Raw genomic sequence first — 23,366 nt, 5'->3', positions numbered from 1 at the left:
ATCAATTTAAAAACCAAGCAAGAAGTTTAACTTTGATGGAGAAAATTACAAAACTTCAAAGATGAAATATACCTTCTTTATAAAATAGAAAATTCAATATTATAAAGCTATCTATTCTCTCCTAAATCAGTGTATAAATTCTGTGCCATTTTCAAACAAAGTTTATGAATCCTGACAAGTTCTTTACATATGAAAGAACAAAAGCCTAACATTAGCCAGGACAAGTTAAAGAATAATGCATGAATGATTTGTGAAGCTATAGTAATTAGTGTGATACTGATTCAAGGGTAGACAAATAGAACAATGGATCATGATGGAGTGGTTAGAAAAAGACCCCATGGATTTTGTTTAATCTGAACTAGAAGAATATTAACAATGAGATTAAGCAGGCTTTTAGTTACACTTAATATTATGTTCTGTTTCCCAAGGCTTACAGATTGAAAACTACTGACATGAACTTTGTGTTTCTACTCTCTTTCTGTACCTCCCCAGGCCAGATGGAGACTATGTCTCCTCACTTAATGGTGGAAACATTAAAGGCATTGAAGGAAACTCAGTGGGACACTTACCAAAATTCTGCCATGAGTGTGGGACTAAATACCCTGTAGAATGGGCAAAGTTCTGCTGCGAATGTGGCGTTCGAAGAATGGTTCTGTGAACAGAATCCAAACAGAAAAAGAGCTAAGTCCAGAATTTTATGACTGTTGCTGCTTGGACATCTAGAGCACTTCCTCTAGTGATCTTGTGCTAAAATCATTCATAATACTTTTTTCAACAGTTTTTGGAGCATAATCCTTTGGCTGTGTAATGTGTGTGTGTATATATGTGTGTGTACATATACTGTATATAATAAATACCTGACAACCTAAACTGTGCCATACAAGGAGATGTTCACTTATCAGTCAGAAAATAATTTCAAGTGGAATCATTAACTTAGGTATTACTTTTCTGTTGTTGTTAAAGCACATTAAGCATACCTCCACCAACTCTCAAACACTAGTGCTTAGCCCTTTAAGCTTGAGGATGATCATTACTTTGAGCAGAAGATCAGAATAAACATTTTTATTATTGGTACCTATTTTCAGATAGTATCATTTAGGATGGGATGCTTGGAATTTTGGAACTGAAGAGAATATTTTTAGTTACACTTAGTTATGTGAGGTCATTTTTCTGTAGAGCTCTTTAATTATTAATTTTATAAATATTTTTTAGAAGGAGAGGGGAAAAAAACCCCTATGGTCTCTGTTGCCCTTTACTCGGTGTATTATTGATTATATAATTTAGAGATCTTTGCTCAATTCTTTAAAATGCAATTATGCAATTTTTTTTTTTGGAGCTACAAGGCTGAAAATACAGATGTATCTCATTCTAGTTATAGCTGAATGATTTGTTAACTGTGTATTAGTTGAACATATATTCTTTCTAATTTCACTTTTTCCTTTCTTTTCCATAAACTCATGTCTGAACAGTAATTTTAATTTGCTACTTCATTTTTGCAAAGTTTGCATATTAATTATTTAATAGAAGATGCAAAAAACTCCTTGCAAAATCTTGCATTTATATCTATGTACTTGATTTAGAAGAAATCATATTAATGGATTTTAAAACAAACCATCTCACCTAATAGACAGTAACTTCCATAATTAATCATTAGTGCAGGGCATGCAGGTTTAAAAGGATTTGAATTTTAGTCACTTGATGTATAGTTATATGTAGTTATGGGTAGGTTAAGAGAACATCTAATTTTTCCTACTCATACTTCCTTTCTAGTGTTAAACACTGGATCACCATTCACATCAGAATAAAAAGCCACTGAAAATGCATTGCTTTAATGGATAGCTGATTTATTATGTAATTAAACATTCACAAAAATGTAATTATACTTCCTCTTTAACTTTGACTAAAATACCGCTTTTAGTCATTGTCACTTTCAGTGTAACATAGTATTTAGTAGTAGACACCTTTGATTGCTTGTGCAGCCATATTCAGTAATTCAGTAGTAGTTTCTGTCGAATCAAACCTAACAGAGCCTTGATCTTATTATAAAGGTACAAGCAGATCTATATAGGTAGTTTCTAACTTCTTATTTATGATTCTGATCAATTGTAAGGATCATTGTAGAAATTTGTGGCTTATAATTTTCTCTGAAATTTATTTATACATATACTTTATAATTTTATTCATTAGTTTTTTTGTTTTGGGTTTTTGTTTTTTTTTTTTTCCATTTGGGCAGGGGATAACTTAGTAGGAATGGGAATTATTTACCTTATAGTTTCTTTCCTTTCTATTAATTTTTTTTCTGGTTGCCTTTATTCAGTCATATTGGTCAAAAGGAAGGGTCAAAAGTCAAAAAAAATATTACAGCTTATTCCATCAACTAGAATAAGCTGTAATAAATTTAGGAGAATAATGTACATGTTAGGATTCCATTTCAATAGTTTGTTCTTCTGTTCTAATTATTATAAATCATATGAAGAAGAACTTCAAACTCTTGTCTTGATCTAGAATTGAGCACTGTCTTCTTTCAAATATTTTTAAAGATCACATTTTTTGTCTGCCCAAGGAAGGGATAGGTGAATGAGCTTAAAGTGGCACGTTTGTTTCTCACTGAATTTTACTGTGGCAAGTAAATGTTATAATGTACTACATGGAAATGGGTTGGTAAGAAATCATCTAATTCCAGAACCCAGAGATTATTATAAACAGTAAGTAGGTGAAATATATTTATGAATTATGAACCATGATGCAATGTATTTAAATGCATTTTTATATTACTTGCATATATTATTCTCATGTTGATTTGTTGTGCAATAGTTCAGTTTTTAAGAAATTTTCCTTGATCTATGCATCACTTATTTTATTTTTATTTATTTTCACAAGTATTTTCCATTGTGGTAGGATAAAAATATGACTGTAAGCATAAATTAAAAATGTAAAAATTGCTTATGTAATATTCTGAAAGTTATTAGCTTGGAAAAGTAAGATTATTATGGCTGTTGTTGTCTCTTGTTCACTGTTTTTTAATTACAAATAATGTCTTCATTTTTGAACCTGTTCAATAAAGACATGAAGCAAAAAAATGCTAGTTGGTTTTCACTGATGTCTTATCTTTTATCCAGAAACAGGTAGAAAGATAGGAATGTACTGAAATATAAAGAAAATATTCGAAGTCAGAATATAGACTTTTTAATGAGAAGAGTTCTCTTTGGCAGTTTTTTTGTGCTGTCAGCTTTTAAAAAAATTATTACTATTTTATTGAATTGAAATGTTTTATAACTTCAAAGCATTATAAATGTTTCTTCACAAGATTTTTAAGGCATAGAAACATTCTCTTCATAGCCAATAAAATTTAGCAGTTGAAAACATTAGGGAAATCAAGGTTGATAGGAAACATTATGGATATTTCTAATTAGTTAATATACAGTTGAATGGCAGAAAGTATTTGTGATGACTACTTAGTGATTTAGATCATCATATTTAAAATTTTAAACAGGAGCTGTCTCTAGTGAAAAAATCAGATTAGACATGTTTAATTTGCACTCAATTTTCCTTAGGCTAGAGGTGGACACTTTCTACCATGAGTAGAAGCTCAGGGAATGAAAAAATAGTAGAATAGGTACATAGCTACAGAAAGTCAGCAGAACTCTTATGTCTTTATTAGCATTACAGATATATGTATTTTTATATGCTAAGTATATTTTCAGTTTTTTAATGGTAAGTGTATTTTTAGTACTAAGGTTGATTTTTTTCAACTATGTTATTGCATAGAGCGGTGGAGAATCATTGAAACAAAGTTTATGGTAGCCACACTCATTTTTATTTTCATTTAGAAAATTTTTAGTTAAATATTATTGTCATGACATTCATTATTTTTATACAATTTTGCTTTTATATGTGAATTGCTTTTTTGCCACTAGAGGGTGCTTTTGGATAATTTATATTGCCAGCCTCCAGCTATTACTTGAAGGCCGCTCAGCAATAAGTATATTTTTTTGATAACGTGAAATTACAGAGATTTAAAAGATGTAGTTTTTTGCTGTTTATTTTGTCGTGATTTTAATATCCCATATGTTTTTTTGTTTGTTTGTTTTTAAGAAACCTAGTGTAGCTCATTTTGGGTACCAGCCTGGCAGGTTTTGATAGAAATATTTCATATTAACACCTCACATAATTTTGTTAGCAAAATTATGTATCTCAAACATATTACTTATGCACATTACCAAATAATTCTTGTACTATTACTTTAACATTTCATCTTAATTGTATAACAGTTACAGTCTCCTTTTAAGATGGAGATTTTTTTTTTCCTTCAATCAGCTAGTCTTAACATTATATCTAACATACGCAAGTGACATCGATTTAGATAGGTGCTAAATAAGTGGTTAGACCAACTAATGTAAGATGCACAAAGCTAAAACTTTCCAAACAGTTAAAAAAATGCTTTACATGTTCTTAAATCTATGAAATGCTAGGAATCAAGAGATATAAGTAAAATGTGATTTAGTCCCTGTCTTGAAGTTGATAATTTATTTGGAAAAGCTGTTACATAAACAGACTATTACAACTTAGGACAAAAAGAAGGATTTTTAAAAATTGAAGTATAGTTGATTTACAGTGTTGTGAAAGGATTCATCTTACTGGAACTTTTCCTTACAAAAGTACCAACAAAATGCTTTATTAAGCGTTGAAGCTTCTTATCACAAGTCATACAGTTGACCATTTCCTATTTTCTTTTTTTTTCCTTCCTTGTGCCAATGCTTAGGAGAAAACTTGGTAGAATATAAGTGAGAGCTGCACCACCTTTTAGTGGGGAAAAGGCAAGTGACAGTGGAGAAGGATATGTGTGTGGTGGGGTCTGTCAGAGCTGTAAAATGTGAACTTACGTGGACTGTCCTGAGGACTGAGGAAAATCAGTACTGAGTAAAAGTTACTGAAAATTCCAGCTGTTCAATCTTATCTCACATAACTCTTCACTTTAACTTTCACTGTCCTTTTTTTTTTTTTTTTCCTATCTGCTCCGTTTCTGTGCCTGTTTTGAATCTGCAACAATAAGGCCAGGGTTAGGAGGCTGCCAGTATTGGTGAGTAGATTATACTTGACAATGAAATGCTGATTTTCACTCATCAAATCAGCGATCTTAAATTATAATAAAACTGAAAACTATCTGGGGCATTAAGATAAATGTCCTTATCTACTGATGGCGGAGATATAAATTGATGATACTTTTTGAAGAAGTTGACTAAAATTTACTTTAAAAGCCTTTAAAATACACATGCCTCATAACCCAGTAATTTTATTTCTAAGATGTATTTCTTCTTGAAGGAGTAATCTAAAGAAAAATATTTATGCAGAATACATTTAATAGTACTACTATTTGTAGTGATAAAAATTAGTTAATAAAGCACTTTCAAATAATTTTTAATGGCATGATGAGGTTATGTTTTATTAGGACAAATAGCCTAAAATAGGGAATGTGTGTAAAATATGATTCCAGCTATATAAAAGATTGCACAAATAAAAAGGCTTGAAATATATTCCTTATCATATTTTCCTTGTTTCTACTAAGTATTTGTGATGTTACATATTCTTTATATTTTTTGTATTGCCAATTTTTAAATGAATATATAATACTTTTTTAATCTTTAAAAAATGAGGGTTATGTTTTTCAGAATCACTTGTATGTGATAATCGTTTATTTAAAATCACTACCTCATCTTCATTTGTTTTCTGACATTCACAAATGTAGATGATAGCCCTTGTAATATAGTTAAGCTAGTTTGTTTCTGATACCTGTTGCTGAAAGTGGTTTCTGTCAACTCTATGTATAATTTTAATAAGATAATTTTTCTTGAATTTTAGTCGTATTATATTCTTGTATAGCCCTCCTTCCCTTAACTGTTTATCACCTGTGATTTGAAGAGTCCAAGGAATACAAGTGAAATTTTAATTTATAGAACATAAAGTAAAAATTAAACCTGGTCTAAATATTTTAGAGGTTTTTTGGTTTTTGCCATTCCATTTTTGAGCTGCGGGGGCAAAAAAATATGTGTGTGTGTGTGCGTGTATGTGTGTGTGTATATGTGTGTATGTATGTGTGTATGTGTGTGTGTATGTGTGTGTATATGTGTGTATGTGTATGTGTGTGTGTATTTGAAACATTCACATCTATTTTCACATACCTACTATACTTTAAAACTTTAAAGATTTTTTTAAGTTATCTTACTTTCTTCTTGTTATTTTAATCAAGAAGAATACTTTAAGAACCAGAAAGTTTTAAAAATAGATTTCCATTTTTACTAATCTTCCCAAACTTAAGAGTCCTTATAGGGAAAAGTCATACGTACCTCACAAGAAACATCAGAAATTCTTTATTTTGAACACTAATTCTTCAAGGGTGATTCTCTTTGGAAACATACTATTCTGTTAATTTGAAAATTTAAAACAATAGGTTTGTTTTTCAATTTATTCCTTACTATAGACAAAATCAAAACACCATTTGAATGAGCAACACATCTGCTAGATCAGCTCTGTATCCTTGGCGAGGCACTGTATTCTCATGGTCTTTGCTTTTGATAAACAGTGTTATGATTCTCCCTCAAGTATCTCTAGAAAGATTGTTTCTCACTGATGCCATTACCAGAAAGCTGGTATGAGGCGGAGGGGTACTTATCACTCACTGCCTTAGATACTTTACTATAATTTAAGTAGAAAACTTTGAACAATACTAGTAGTTAAACACTGCTCAAAACATAGCTAGTAGTGAAAATTTATCTTGATCTAATTTTAAACAAATTTTCTTACTATCTGTAATGGGCATTTGTCCAGTTTATGGACAGCATCTTTTGAAAATCCTGTGTTTGGTGAGTTTTCTGTATTGAATCTCACTGCCTTGAAATCATTGCCAGAGTTTAGTTTTCCATCCTTTCTTGTGGCTAAGGAGTAGTCATGTGACTTGGGAACTACGGACCAGACTCAGATTCTGAAACAAGTAATGCGGGGAAGCAGATGCTGTGTAGCATCTTTTTCTATTGAGGATGGTGGGGAGACACAGGACTTTGAAGGGGACTGTGGCAGAGTCAAGAAATTGCACCCTTATTGCAAGATGTGACTTGTTACTCTTTTTTTTTTTTTTTTTTTTGCGGTAGGCGGGCCTCTCACTGTTGTGGCCTCTCCCGTTGCGGAGCACAGGCTCCGGACGCGCAGGCTCAGGGGCCATGGCTCATGGGCCCAGCCTCACCGCGGCATGCGGGATCTTCCTGGACCGGGGCACGAACCTTTGTCCCTTGCATCGGCAGGCGGACTCTCAACCACTGCGCCATCAGGGAAGCCCAGTTGTTTTACTTTTAACTTGAAAATTTAAAGTCACATGTCCCCATGGTGGCACTTTAGCTGACTGTCCTCCACTGGAGTAGTGTTTCATTATGATTTGGGCATTGTTTCTGGCTGAACAACTGCCAGACTTGATTAGCGGGCTCTTCCAGAGATTCTGTGAGTTACCCAATAGCTTTTAACAAATTCCTTTTTGCTTAAACTAAGTAGACTGGCATCTGTTATTTGAACTAAAAAACCTTTCAAAGGTAGACTTTGGTATGACCTTGTGCTTCACTTTTGAAAAGTGCTTAAAACCATATTCTACAGCTGGACTCTTTAATGTACTGAGTTAAGACAACTTTCCTCATCCCAAGCATGGTGTTAGATAATCACAAACTGAATTTTTTTTTTTTAAGTATCAAAAATGAGTGTTTATTTGAAATTATGTCTTCTTTACTTTTCTGTTACATAAATGCTACCATTTAAACAAAACAACAGAACTAGTCAATAACGGTGATTAGTAGTAACTGATAGTAGGATAATTAAGCAAATATGGTTAAGAAAAATATATTTTATAAAGTTTCTTTCTGTTTTTTGATATAGCATTTACTTTGACTTAAAAACTCTGTTGCTTATTTAAATTTTATAGGCTATATTATTATATATGTATTAATATTATGCATCTTAATATTTATGTATTAAGATACATAAATTTAAGAGTTAAAAAAATTGAATATAAGTACAATCAGATTGGTTAAACAGACACTTCATGTATTTATTTTTAACAGCTTTATGAGAGATAATCGATGTAATACATCGATGTAACATTATGTAAGTTTAAGGTGTACAAGGTGTTTATTTGATACACTTATATAGTGCGAAATGCTTACCACCATAGCCTTAGCCAACACCTCTATCGTGTCATATAATTAGCATTTATTTTTTTACATCTTTATTGGAGTATAATTGGAGTATACTTTATTGGAGTATAATTTTTACAATGGTGTGAGAGTTTCTGCTTTATAGCAAAGTGAATCAGTTATACATATACATATGTCCCCATATCTCCTGCCTTTTGCATCTCCTTCCCTCCCACCCTCCCTATCCCACCCATCCAGGTGGTCACAAAGCACGGAGCTGATCTCCCTGTGCTATGCGACTGCTTCCCACTAGCTATCTATTTTACGTTTGGTAGTGTATATATGTCCATGCCACTCTCTTACTTTGTCACAGCTTACCCTTCCCCCTTCCTATATCCTCAAGTCCATTCTCTAGTAGGTCTGTGTCTTTATTCCTGTCTTACCCCTAGGTTCTTCATGACATTTTTTTTTCTTAGATTCCATATATATGTGTTAGCATACGGTATGTGTCTTTTTCTGACTTACCTCACTCTGTATGACAGACTCTAGGTCCATACACCTCACTACAAATAACTCAATTTCATTTCTTTTTATGGCTGAGTAATATTCCATTGTATATATGTGCCACATCTTCTTTATCCGTTCATCCGATGATGGACACTTAGGTTGTTTCCATCTCCTGGCTATTGTAAATAGAGCTGCAATGAACATTTTGGTACATGACTCTTTTTGAATTATGTTTTTCTCAGGGTATATGCCCAGCAGTGGGATTGCTGGGTCATATGGTAGTTCTATTTGTAGTTTTTTAAGGAACATCCATACTGTTCTCCATAGTGGCTGTACCAATTCACATTCCCACCAGCAGTGCAAGAGTGTTCCATTTTCTGCACACCCTCTCCAGCATTTATTGTTTCTAGATTTTTTGATGATGGCCATTCTGACCGGTGTGAGATGATATCTCATTGTAGTTTTGATTTGCATTTCTCTGATGATTAATGATGTTGAGCATTCTTTCATGCGTTTGTTGGCAATCTGTATATCTTCTTTGGAGAAATGTCTGTTTAGGTCTTCTGCCCATTTTTGGATTGGGTTGTTTGTTTTTTTGTTATTGAGCTGCATGAGCTGCTAATAAATTTTGGAGATTAATCCTTTGTCAGTTGCTTCATTTGCAAATGTTTTCTCCCATTCTGAAGGTTGTCTTTTGGTCTTGTTTATGGTTTCCTTTGCTGTGCAAAAGCTTTGAAGTTTCATTAGGTCCCATTTGTTTATTTTTGTTTTTCTTTCCATTTCTCTAGGAGGTGAGTCAGGAGGATCTTGCTGTGATTTATGTCATAGAGTGTTCTGCCTATGTTTTCCTCTAAGAGTTTGATAGTTTCTGGCCTTACATTTAGGTCTTTAATCCATTTTGAGCTTATTTTTGTGAATGGTGTTAGGGTGTTCTAATCGCATACTTTTACATGTACCTGTCCAGTTTTCCCAGCACCACTTATTGAAGAGGCTGTCCTTTCTCCATTGTACATTCCTGCCTCCTTTATCAAAGATAAGGTGACCATATGTGCATGGGTTTATCTCTGGGTTTTCTATCCTGTTCCATTGATCTATCTTTCTGTTTTTGTGCCAGTACCATACTGTCTTGATTACTGTAGCTTTTTCGTATAGTCTGAAGTCAGGGAGCCTGAATCCTCCAGCTCCGTTTTTCGTTCTCAAGATTGCTTTGGCTATTCGAGGTCTTTTGTGTTTCCATGCAAATTGTAAAATTTTTTGTTCTAGTTCTGTGAAAAATACCAGTGGTAGTTTGATAGTGATTGCATTGAATCTGTAGATTGCTTTGGGTAGTAGAGTCATTTTCACAATGTTGATTCTTCCAATCCAAGAACATGGTATATCTCTCCATCTATTTGTATCATCTTTAATTTCTTTCATCAGTGTCTTATAATTTTCTGCATACAGGTCTTTTGTCTCCTTAGGTAGGTTTATTCCTAGATATTTTATTCTTTTTGTTGCAATGGTAAATGGGAGTGTTTTCTTGATTTCACCTTCAGATTTTTCATCATTAGTGTATAGGAATGCCAGAGATTTCTGTGCATTAATTTTGTATCCTGCTACTTTACCAATTCTACTGATTAGCTCTAGTAGTTTTCTGGTAGCGTCTTTAGGATTCTCTATGTATAGTATCATGTCATCTGCAAACAGTGACAGCTTTACTTCTTTTCCAATTTGGATTCCATTTATTTCCTTTTCTTCTCTGATTGCTGTGGCGAAAACTTCCAAAAGTATGTTGAATAAGACTGGTGAGAGTGGGCAACCTTGTCTTGTTCCTGATCTTAGTGGTAATGCTTTCAGTTTTTCACCATTGAGGACTATGTTGGCTGTGGGTTTGTCATATATGGCCTTTATTATGTTGAGGAAAGTTCCCTCTATGCCTACTTTCTGCAGGGTTTTTATCATAAATGGGTGTTGAATTTTGTCGAAAGCTTTCTCTGCATCTATTGAGATGATCATACGGTTTTTCTCCTTCAATTTGTTAATATGGTGTATCACGTTGATTGATATTTGTATATTAAATAATCCTTGCATTCCTGGAATAAACCTCACTTGAGCATGGTGTATGATCCTTTTAATGTGCTGTTGGATTCTGTTTTCTAGTATTTTGTTGAGGATTTTTGCATCTATGTTCATCAGTGATATTGGCCTGTAGTTTTCTTTCTTTGTGACATCCTTGTCTGTTTTTGGTATCAGGGTGATGGTGGCCTCGTAGAATGAGTTTGGCAGTGTTCCTCCCTCTGCTATATTTTGGAAGAGTTTGAGAAGGATAGGTGTTAGCTCTTCTCTAAATGTTTGATAGAATTCGCCTGTGAAGCCATCTGGTCCTGGGCTTTTGTTTGTTGGAAGATTTTTAATCACAGTTTCAATTTCAGTGCTTGTGATTGGTCTGTTCATATTTTCTATTTCTTCCTGATTCAGTCTTGGCAGGTTGTGCTTTTCTAAGAATTTGTCTATTTCTTCCAGGTTGTCCATTTTATTGGCATAGAGTTGCTTGTAGTAATCTCTCATGATCTTTTGTATTTCTGCAGTGTCAGTTGTTACTTCTCCTTTTTCATTTCTAATTCTGTTGATTTGAGTCTTCTCCCTTTTTTTCTTGATGGGTCTGGCTAATGGTTTATCAATTTTGTTTATCTTCTCAAAGGAGCAGCTTTTAGTTTTATTGATCTTTGCTATCGTTTCCTTCATTTCTTTTTCATTTATTTCTGACCTGATCTTTATGATTTCTTCTGCTAACTTTGGGGTTTTTTTTTGTTTTTCTTTCTCTAATTGCTTTAGGTGCAAGGTTACGTTGTTTATTCGAGATGTTTCCTGTTTCTTAAGATAGGATTGTATTGCTATAAACTTCCCTCTTAGAACTGCTTTTGCTGCATCCCATAGGTTTTGGGTTGTCGTGTCTCCATTGTCATTTGTTTCTAGGTACTTTTTAATTTCCTGTTTGATTTCTTCAGTGCTCACTTCGTTATTACATAGTGTATTGTTTAGCCTCCATGTGTTTGTATTTTTTACAGATCTTTTCCTGTAATTGAAATCTAGTCTCATAGCATTGTGGTCAGAAAAGATACTTGAAACAATTTCAATTTTCTTAAATTTACCAAGACTTGATTTGTGACCCAAGATATGATCTATCCTGGAGAATGTTCCATGAGCTCTTGAGAAAAATGTGTATTCTGTTGTTTTTGGATGGAATGTCCTACAAATATCAATTAAGTCCATCTTGTTTAATGTATCATTTAAAGCTTGTGTTTCCTTATTTATTTTCATTTTGGATGATCTGTCCATTGGTGAAAGTGGGGTGTTAAAGTCCCCTACTATGAATGTGTTACTGTCAATTTCCCCCTTTATGGCTATTAGTATTTGCCTTATGTATTGAGGTGCTCCTGTGTTGGGTGCATAAATATTTGTAATTGTTATATCTTCTTCTTGGATTGATCCCTTGATCATTATGTAGTGTCCTTCTTTGTCTCTTCTAATAGTCTCTATTTTAAAGTCTATTTTGTCTGATATGAGAATTGCTACTCCAGCTTTCTTTTGGTTTCCATTTGAATGGAATATGTTTTTCCATCCCCTTACTTTCAGGGTGTATGTGTCTCTAGGTCTGAAGTGGGTCTCTTGTAGACAGCATATATATGGGTCTTGTTTTTGTATCCATTCAGCCAGTCTGTGTCTTTTGGTGGGAGCATTTAATCATTTACATTTAAGGTAATTATCAATATGTATGTTCCTATTCCCATTTTCTTAATTGTTTTGGGTTTGTTATTGTAGGTCTTTTCCTTCTCTTGTTTTTCTTGCCTAGAGAAGTTCCTTTAGCAGTTGTTGTAAAGCTGGTTTTGTCGTGCTGAACTCTCTCAGCTTTTGCTTGTCTGTAAAGGTTTTAATTTCTCCATCAAATCTGAATGAGATCCTTGCTGGGTAGAGTAATCTTGTTTTTTCTCCTTCATCACTTTAAATATGTCCTGCCAGTCCCTTCTGGCTTGCAGAGTTTCTGCTGAAAGATTACCTGTTAACCTTATGCGGATTCCCTTGTGTGTTATTTGTTGTTTTTCCCTTGCTGCTTTTAATATGTTTTCTTTGTATTTAATTTTTGACAGTTTGATTAATATGTGTCTTGGGATGTTTCTCCTTGGATTTATCCTGTATGGGACTCTCTGTGCTTCCTGGACTTGGTTAACTATTTCCTTTCGCATATTAGGGAAGTTTTTAGCTATAATCTCTTCAAATATTTTCTCAGTCCCTTTCTTTTTCTCTTCTTCTGGAACCCCTATAATTCAAATGTTGGTGCATTTAGTGTTGTCCCAGAGGTCTCTGAGACTGTCCTCAGTTCTTTTCATTCTTTTTTCTTTATTCTGCTCTGCAGTAGTTATTTCCACTATTTTATCTTCCAGGTCACTTATCCGTTCTTCTGCCTTGGTTATTCTGCTATTGATCCCATCTGGAGAATTTTTAATTTCATTTATTGTATTGTTCATCGTTGCTTGTTTCATCTTTAGTTCTTCTAGGTCCTTGTTAAATGTTTCTTGCATTTTCTCTATTTCCAAGATTTTGGATCATCTTTACTATCATTATTCTGAATTCTTTTTCAGTAGACTGCCTATTTCCTCTTCACTTGTTAGGTCTGGTGGGTTTTTATCTTGCTCCTTCATCTGCGGTGTGTTTTTCTGTCTTCTCATTTTGCTTATCTTACTGTGTTTGGGGTCTCCTTTTTGCAGGGTGAAGGTTCTTAGTTCCCGTTGTTTTTGGTGTCTGTGCCCAGTGGCAAAAGTTGGTTCAGGGGATTGTGTAGGCTTCCTGGTGGAGGGGAGTAGTGCCTGTGTTCTGGTGGATGAGGCTGGATCTTGTCTTTCTGGTGGGCAGGTCCACATCTGGTGGTGTGTTTTGGGGTGTCTGTGGACTTATTATGATTTTAGGCAGCCTCTCTGCTAATGGGTGGAGTTGTGTTCCTGTCTTGCTAGTTGTTTGGCATAGGGTGTCCAGCAGTGTAGCTTGCTGGTCATTGAGTGAAGCTGGGTGCTGGTGTTGAGATGGAGGTCTCTGGGAGATTTTCGCCATTTGATATTATGTGGAGCTGGGAGGTCTCTTGTGGACCAGTGTCCTGAAGTTGGCTCTCCCACCTCAGAGGCACAGCACTGACTCCTGGCTGGAGCACCAAGAGCCTTTCATCCACACAGCTCAGAATAAAAGGGAGAAAAAGAAGAAAGAAAGAGAAAGAAAGAAAGAAAGAAAGAAAGGAAGAAAGGAAGAAAGTAGGGAGGGAGGGAGGGAGGAAGGAAGGAAAAGAAAAGAAAGAAAGAAAGACAAAATCTCACACAGAAGCATACACATGCACACTCACAAAAAGAGGAAAAGGGTAGAAAATAATAAATCTTGCTCTCAAAGTCCACCTCCTTAATTTGGGATGATATTTTGTCTATTCATGTATTCCACAGATGCAGGGTACATCAAGTTGATTGTGGAGATTTAATTCGCTTTTCCTGAGGCTGCTGGGAGAGATTTCCCTTTCTCTTCTTTGTTCGCACAGCTCCTGGGGCACAGCTTTGGATTTGGCCCTGCCTCTGCGTGTAGGTCGCCGAGGGCGTCTGTTCTTCACTCAGACGGACGACGTTAAAGGAGCAGCTGATGCGGGGGCTCTGGCTCACTCAGGCCGGGGGGAGGGAGGGGTGCAGATACGGGGCGAGCCTGCGGCGGCAGAGGCCAGCGGGATGTTGCACCAGCCTGCGGCGTGCCGTGCACACAAACTGAATTTTGAGAAATGTATTTAAGTTAATGTAATTATATCCATCTGGCAGGGCTAATTTTAGGATTAGCAGTAATGTGTATAAAATCTTTGCCACAAGGTCTGACACTAAACTGGTTTTCAATAAATGATATAAATTACTTATTATGTAATTTTGGATATATGTACATGTTATATGTTCCTCAAATAATTATTTAATTCCTATTATGTGCCAGTCACTATTCCAGGGGCAGTGAACAAAACAGTCAAAAGTCCCTGACCTTTTGAAATTTACATTCTAGTGGAGGAAGATTGAAAATAAAGAAGCTAAATAAATAAATATATGTTGTATTAGAATGTGATGAGTTCTATGGAGAAAAATGAAGCAGGGAAGAGATGGTTAGAATGAGATAGGAGGGAGAGTGGACATGAGTTGCAGTTTTAAGTAGGGTGTTGAAGGATGATGACAGAAAGTGACATTTGAGCGCACAACTTCAAGAGGGATGAGCCCTTACTGTTTGTCCTTTTTGTTTCCTGTGTTGAATTGTTTGTTGGATCGTTCCCCCTAATTTTAAGTGCTTTCTGTTAAGAGTATTTAATATCTTGAAGCATGCAGGTGGACAAGAGAGAAAAGAGTATTTCATGCAGAAGATAAAAAAGAACAGAGGCTCTGAGGTAGGACCCCTGGAAATATGGAATGGTGTGAGCAAGGAACAGAAGATTAGAAATTTAAGGTAGCCAGATTGTTCATGCTGTAGAAGCCACCAAAATGATTTTGGCTTACTCGGAGTAAGATAGGAATAGGGAGTGACATGATCTGCCTTAAGCATATACTCTGAGTGTGTGTTCTTTGGCCCCTAAATGAATGAGAAATAAAAGGCAAAATAAAATAGTCGTCACCCATTCTATCCTAAAATGTCCGTGTGTATCGATCACATTAAGTTCTCTTAACACTCAGCTTTGTGAAAGAATTACGTGATGCAATTTAGAGTTGAAACAAACTGAAACTTTCCAACCCCACCTGAGTATAACACAAAATGAGCTACTTCTTCATTTCACAGGTTTCCATTCAGTAGAAATGAAGCCCTATTTGTTATTGACGCAGCTATTTTGTCTTACTTAGGGAGGCAAAGTTTAGTCATTAATTTTACCTTCTTAATATAGTACCTAATATTCATAAACTTACATTTCATTCTTATTTCCTCATTCATCAATGTAAAATAATCTCAACATAACCTTCAAATGTGAGGAACAGAGATCCTTCTAAGATACCTTGAAAAGCAGGAGGGAGGGTTAATAAAAGATGCATGTGGACTAAAACTGGGAGGTCATTAGGTCCTGAGGAAGCTCTAAGTATTGGTCCATCTGCCAGCCTCTATGCTTTTCTTAGCTCATCTGTCCATTCTCTAATTGCCGATCTTCTTCACTCACTCCTGTGTACCTTTCTTGTTCTCCCATTCCTTAGCTTGCCGATGCCCAACTTAATAAAACCTTAAAACATTCTATTTCAGACTTAACTTTGGGCAAATTTATTTAGGATCGTGGCTCAAATTTCTGGAACAGAGCACCTGAACTATTTCCTCTTCTCAAGCTATGTGACATAAATCACAGATCATTACCCAGTCTATCAATTAGTTGTACTTTGAGCAGATGCCCTATACCCTCTTCCCATTAGTTGGGATAGAGGCATGAGTTCACGTGGTTAAGAACAGAATCACTTAGCAGAAGTCATGGGTGGTGCAGACTCCATTACAGGAGGCGTGGATATGTCAGGGAATGACTGACATGTTTAGAAAACAAGTATTTGTTTATATTTGTAATAGTCTTCAAACTAGCAAATTTGAAAACTGAAGTGAAATGTTTTATGTAGAAAATTTGTTAGTAACTCTTTATTAGTATTAATCTGGTGCAAAGATTCTCAATGGCAGTAGAGAGACAAACCTCTGGGAAATACGTATCCAAATTTTCTGATGATATAGTGGAGTAATGTATAGTTTAAAAAAGCAAATTCATTGTATCTCTTACTTTCATAATACCTCAAAAAGTAAAGCTTGACAAAATCTTGGCTGGTTGGGGTTATGTTGAAGGTAAATTAAGAATTTAAAAAGTGATTTTAGAAGTTTCTACATTCATGGAACACATGACTTCTCTTTACAGATGACATGATTTTCTATGTAGAAAATCTCAAGGAATCTACCAAAAAACCTAGATCTTATATAAGTTTAGTTCTAACAAGGTCATAGGATCCAAGGACAATATACAAAACTCAGTTAATCCTATATGGCAGCAATAAACAATAGGGATTTGAATTTTAAATACAATAGCATGCAGGCATATACACACACAAATAGTTATGCATAAATGTGACAATATATGTGTATGCTGAAAACTATAAAGCACTGATGAAAGAACACAAAAATTTAAGGATATATGTACTGTGTTTATTAATTCAAAGAATAAACATAGCATAGATGTCAGTTCTCCCCAGTTGAATCAATGCAATCTCAATCAAAATTCCAGCAAGTTTTTGGGTTTTTTGAGGGGGATGGAGTTTGTGGTTTGACGGCCTGATCCTAAAATGTATATGGAGAGGCAAAATAACTAGAATAGCCAAAACAATTCTGAAAAAGTAAAACTTGGACGACTCATTCAACCCAATTTCTAGATATTATAAGGCCATAGTAATCAAGTCAGTGTGATTTTGTAGAAAAGATAGACATTTAGATCATTGGAACAGAATAGAGCATCCATAACTCAATCCACACAAAAACAGTCAGCTGAAATTTACAAAAGCACAAAAGTAATTCAGTTGATAAAGTATAGTCTTTTCAACAAATGGCAAATGATTGTCCATATGCAACAAAATGAACCTTAATACACACCTTATATTCATACAGAGTGAAGTAAGTCAGAAAGAGAAAAACAAATATCGTATATTAATGCACATATGTGGAATCTGAAAAGTTTGGTATAGATGATTTTATTTACAAAGCAGAAATAGACACAGATGTAGAGAACAAATGTATGGATACCAAGGGGGAAGGGGGTGTGGGATGAACTGGGAGATTGGGATTGGCATATATATACTATAGATACTATGTATAAAATAGATAACTAATGAGAACCTACTGTATAGCACAGGGAACTCTACTCCATGCTCTGCGGTGACTTAAATGATAAGGAAATCCAAAAGAGGGGATATATGTCTACATATAGCTGATTCACTTTGCTGTACAGTATAAACTAACACAATATTGTAAAGCAACTACACTCCAATAAAAAAAATAACTCAAAATTAGTCATAGACCTAACTGTAAAACATATGTCTCTAAAAACTTTTAGGACAATAGTTTCAACTGTCTCTCTGGGACAGTTCAGCAATGGCTGGAGACATTTTTGATTGTCACTACTTGGAGAAGAATGCTATTGGTGTCGAGTGAGTAGAGACCAGGGATGCTGCTAAACATCCTACAGTGTACAGCATAACCATACCCACAACAAAGAATGCTAATTTTTTAGTTTGGATAAATGTACTATGGTTTTGTAAGATATTAGCATTAGAGGAAACTTGGTAAAGGGTATATGGGAACATGCTGTACTCTTTTTTGTAACTCTTCTATGCATCTGAAATTATTTCAAACTAAAAAGTAAAGCTTGTGTATCACTACTTTAGGGTAGCAGACTACTTCAAAGTCAAACATTTGGTAATTTCATAATTTATTTCTATGACAGCATCATGTACTATAGTTGAAGCATTGTTTTGATTTCTGTTGCAAAATGACTTGAATCCTTCAATGAAATTTATTAAATGTGTAAATATTGCCAGCCATGTATTAAATGCTAAAATTTTTGAGACTAAGAAAATATTTTCAAAAGTCTTCTCTTAAAAGGGGGTCTTCTTTGATTATCTAACCTAAAATACCACCTCTTTCCACCAGTCTGTTTTTTTTTTCTTTTCCATTAGAACTTGTTTTCTGTAGTAATTTTGTTTATTTATTGTTTACTGTTTCCTCTCCTAGAATATATGCTTCATGAAAGCACAGACTTTATTGTACCAATAGGATTAGGACCATCACATTAGAGATGGATGCTTAATAAGTATTTGTTGAGTGAATGAATTATCTATTTGTGTTGCATCTTCCTGTTAAGCGGTCAGTATTTAAAAGTTGGAGCTTCTTCTTTAAACCCACTGGCTCTGAATATATTAGTCCCAACCCTAGTAATTTCCCGAGTGAAACTCTTTCCTAAGCAGAAAGATGTATTGGTCTACACACTTAAGATTTTTCACAGCAAAAGACAAATCCCTTTCCTCCTTTCTGTTGGGAAGGAGGCAAGGAGATGACAGTAAATAACTGTTGTTTTGTACTTTTCTGTCAGATCTTTCTGGTACTACTAGAAGGCTTTTATCTCACCATATTGGATGCCCTGCAAACTAAGCTCCTTTTATTTGTGATAGTATTTGGACCACTGCCAGGACAATTTATTAGATTTTCTTCTGTTTAATTAAATTTTTAAGTAAAATGCTCCTGTTAGAACCAGATTATTTCAGACATAAGAAAGTTTGTGATAAGCATCAAAGATGGAAATTGGCAAACACATGTCCACTTTCCACATGGTAGCATCTGGTGATTGAGTTATTTGCTGAGCTGAGCAGTGGCGATACAAACAAAGGAATCGTCAACCCCACCTGGGAAGGTGTGAAAAGACTTCAAAAAGGATGGGACCCTTAGAATGAGCCTTGAAAGAAAAGGAATAAATCAGCATGCAAGAGTAGCTAAACTTAAATTGTGAATATTGCCACTTGTCTACATTTTCTTCATTTTAAATGTGATAGAAAATTAATTCACCTTTAGGATAGTATCTTAAAGAACACTAACCAATCCCCCACTTAGAAAATTTCTTATACAGAAAAATGTACTTCTTTCTTACCATTTTGTATAGAGAGGTAGAAAAACAAACCCCAGTTTATTCCTAAACGAGAATAACCATTTTTGCATCTTTCTCAAATACTAGTTTTCTGGATCTAGATGAATACATATATTTTGATATGTAGACATTAAAAACTGTTGGAATTGGCAATTATCAATGTATCTACCTAGTTTGTTTCTCTTATTCGGTAAGATTTCCTATTAGGTCAGAATCAAGACTGAAAGATGTTTCACAACTAATAACGTTTAGAAATCAAAGAAAGTTCTATTGAGATTGTGAGAAGATGACGTTGAGGGGTCATGTTCATTTAAATTAGTTATGTTTTAGGGCCTTATCTATCTTTAAGTAATCTATATTATAGAAATGTATTTTCTGGATTATTTATATAGGTTTTATTAATTAATTTACAATTCATCTTTATTAACTACCATATGTGTGGCTTTATCCATTAGGTGCTGAAGGAAACAAAAGGTCATACATTCTTTCAGGGGAGAGAAAACATTTTAAACAACTGTGAATAGAAAAATTAATAATAATTGTATTTAAGATAAAGTAGTAAGAGGAACATGATCAAATAATAATGTGCAATGCAGGCAATTAAGTTCTATGGGCAACTAAAGGAGGAAACATTAGCATTAGAGGCAGACTTTTGAGATACTGCGTGTTCAGTTCCAGACCACCACAATAAAGCGAGTCACGTGAATGTTTTTGGTTTCCCAGTGCATGTAAAAATTATGTTTACACTATCCTGTAGTCTAAAAAGTGTGCAGTAGCATTGTGTCTAAAAAAAAAGCAATGTACATACCTTAATTAAATACTTTATTGTTAAAAAATGCTAAGCATCACCTGAACTTTCAGTGAGTTATAATCTTTTTGCAATAGTAGCATCAAAAATCACAGATTACCATAACATATAATAATAATAAAAAAGTTTGAAATATTGCGAGATTCACCAAAATGTAACCAGAGACGTGAGCAAATGCTGTTGCAAAAAATGGTACAGATAAACTTGTTTGACACAGGGTTGCCAAGAGTTTTCAATTTGTAAAAAAACAGTATCTGTGAAGTGCAATAAAGCGAAGCACAATAAAACAAGTTTATCCCTTATCTACAACTATCATGGAAGTCACAGCAATTGAGAAGAAAGGAATTAAGATGCCCCTAGAAATTTGAGCAGGATCTGATAGAATTTGGAAGCACTTTCTAAGCAGTAAGAACATAATGACTAAAGATATGAAGATTGCGTTGACAGGGTACTATACAAACCGTAGAGTAGAAATGTGTGTTTCTGGAGAAATATTTACAGTAGATTTGATGAGATGTCCTTCTTAAACTGGCTGTCAATGAAAGAATGGCTTAAAGAAAAGAAATGCTTCTAATTGTAATAGAACTATCTTAATCCTGAAAGGAGTATTTCCTTCAGCAGATCCCTTTAAAGCTTATTTTAAAAGACTTCTAATGGAGTTTCTTTGTATAAAGCAATATTCCTCAAAGTGTGATAGTTTAGTGGTTTTTACATAAAAGTGTTCTGTAGTCAAATTGTGGAAATGCTATGTTAGTGTTAAACTTTTTTTAAAAAAGCTTTATGAGTTTACAGAGTTTTAAATTACTTACATGAATTATGAGTCTCCAAGAGAAAATTATCTGACCTCAGAACTCAGAATTCTCTGGGGTTTTAATTATTATTATTATCATTATTTTTAATAATCAGTAAGTTTTAGAGTTTCTTGAGACAAACTTTAGAAAATGCTGATTGAAAGCATCCACGTACATATTTGAAAGAAAATGTTCATTGAGATAAAACAAGTCTAACGGGGATAGAAATAATAAAAAAATATAGTATCCAAGATCATTATTAACCAGCCTGCCTTGTCTTTACTTACCTTGCTAGTAGCTAGGAAACACAGAAGGGAAATATAACCATAAAAGCCTGGGTATTTTTTTCCAAGCATTTGACACCATGCTGAATAAAAATTTTTGAGTGCAAATTTTCTGTAAAATTCAATTCTATCATAAACAAATGATAAAAATCAAGGTCAAAGGTTAAAATAAAATGGAAGAAAATTTTAATAATTTGTAATAAAGCACTTTAAAATATTGTTCCTTATTTTGCCACAATCACAGAATTTTTTCAACACTGTTGGGAACGTTATAAACAGCCTTCAAGGAAACATCTTAAAGAACAGTTTTAAGTTTCCCTTTAGAAATTTAAAATTTCACCATTTCATAGCTGATGGTTTACCAATAGCACCAGTTCATCAGGGTGGAAATGTACCACATAGTTGACCTGTTTAGTGGTGTAAGGAAGAATAGCCTACTTTGAAAAGTCCATCTGAAGAAAAAGCTTGCTGAAGAATCATTTGCTCCTACAAAGTGTTAGTAAACTCCCTTTTCTGGAGTTAATAATGAAAACCAAATAGAAAACATAGCTGAGTCAACACCTCATTAATGGGGTAATCAGTGAATTCTATACAACAGTCTGTACAATTCTATACAGCTACTTGCACCAGTGAGGAAGAAACTCCATATAGGTTGGGGAGAGTGAGAAAGAGATGCAGAGAGACAGACAGGAACTGAGAGGAAGGTCTTACCTCCACACATTGAGGATGGCACCTGAGCATCGTCAGCAGATCAAATAAAGCCAGTCAGCTCTTAACCAGGTGGTGATGAGGCCGTGGTGGCTGTTTTAGAACTCTTGGCTTGCCTAGAATAGTGTTTTCAGTTCCCTTTATAAGTAAGTGAAGACTGTTGGCAAACCTTTCTAAGCTGCATCTGGTATATACAAAAGTTTCTTTAAAAAGACTAAAATTTAACATGGGAGGTAAAGCAGTGTTCCTGTTCTTGTATAGTTTGGCGGTCCAGGTCTCATGTACATTCTCAATAATAAGAGAATAAAGGTTATATTTCAGTGAAAGTGAGAAATCAAATAGTGGTGCAGTATTAAAAATCTTGATCTTAAAAAATTCTGTTGGGGGAATTCCTGGGCGGACCAGTGGTTAGGACTCTGCACTTCCACTGCAGGGGGCCCAGGTTCGATCCCTACTTGGGGACCTAAGATCCTGCAAGCCGCATGGTACAGCCAAAAAACAAACAAACAAAACTCCTATTGGGATTCATTAAGTGAATCTGACAGTGTTAATACATAGGTCATTTATTATCAAAGGAGAAATGTTATCCAAAGTAAGCAATTGTAATACTGTATGAAAATATTTTTATATACAAATAGAGTGTCAAAATTAAATATATACATTCCATTAATTAAAAGGCCAACATATATTATTCTCTTAAAAATATAGTTCCCAAATTGCAAACTCATTTAGACAAATTTTATTACACATAAATGACAAAAGTAACTTAGTACTATGGTTTAGCATTCTTAGAACAGATGACTTTCTATTTTGTGAAATTATTCTTTATCTTCATTTTAAAACATCTGTTATATCATTTATTAAAGGCACTGTGTTATACATTCATGTTTAATTACATCTCTCAATTATCTTGGATTCCTTTATGCTACTGCTTCTTTAAGCTGTATGACTCTTGTTCTCATGGGCCTTATGCATATCTCACTGTAACTCTGAAACATTTCCAGCACAGATGACAATTTCCACTCTCATTGCAGTATGCTGATGCATAGTGGGCCATACAATTGGTAATAATGAAATGTTAATTTTTAATCCTTGTAAACTTTATACATTTCACAGAATTTATATGTCTTCTGAAAATTTTAAACAGGTTTAAAAAGTATTATTGCAACTAATATCTTACATAGATTATCTTACAAAAATCAGTTCAGAATTAATACCGATTGATATATGTCCTCATGCATGTGAAATAGTTTGTTGATTGCAGCGTTTCCACTGTTGGTTGCAGTGGTTTCCACTGTTTATGTCCATCTTCTAGCACTACAGTAAGGATTTCTCAATTGCCATAATCCGTTTTTACCAGGATGCATTCAGTAACTTCCAGAAGGCATTTTACCCTGGAAAATTGCATAAGCAGATAGATTC

General features: G+C 34.3%; 1 protein-coding gene across 1 annotated transcript in view; it reads left to right on the top strand.

The window, feature by feature from the left end:
* Positions 1–2,991, top strand: part of ZC2HC1A (zinc finger C2HC-type containing 1A) — a 60,681-nt gene extending 57,690 nt beyond the window's left edge. The window contains exon 9 of the mRNA XM_082675282.1: positions 493–2,991. Within this exon, the coding sequence (XP_082531408.1) occupies positions 493–658 (166 nt within the window). The 3' untranslated portion in view covers positions 659–2,991. The remainder of the gene's footprint in view (positions 1–492) is intronic.
* The last annotated feature ends 20,375 nt before the right edge of the window (positions 2,992–23,366 follow it).

The sequence above is a fragment of the Grampus griseus genome (genome assembly GCF_964374135.1).
Source record: "Grampus griseus genome assembly, chromosome: 17".
Lineage (NCBI taxonomy): Eukaryota > Metazoa > Chordata > Mammalia > Artiodactyla > Delphinidae > Grampus > Grampus griseus.
Note: the sequence above shows the minus strand (reverse complement) of the source record. Positions and strands in the feature narration are given on the sequence as shown.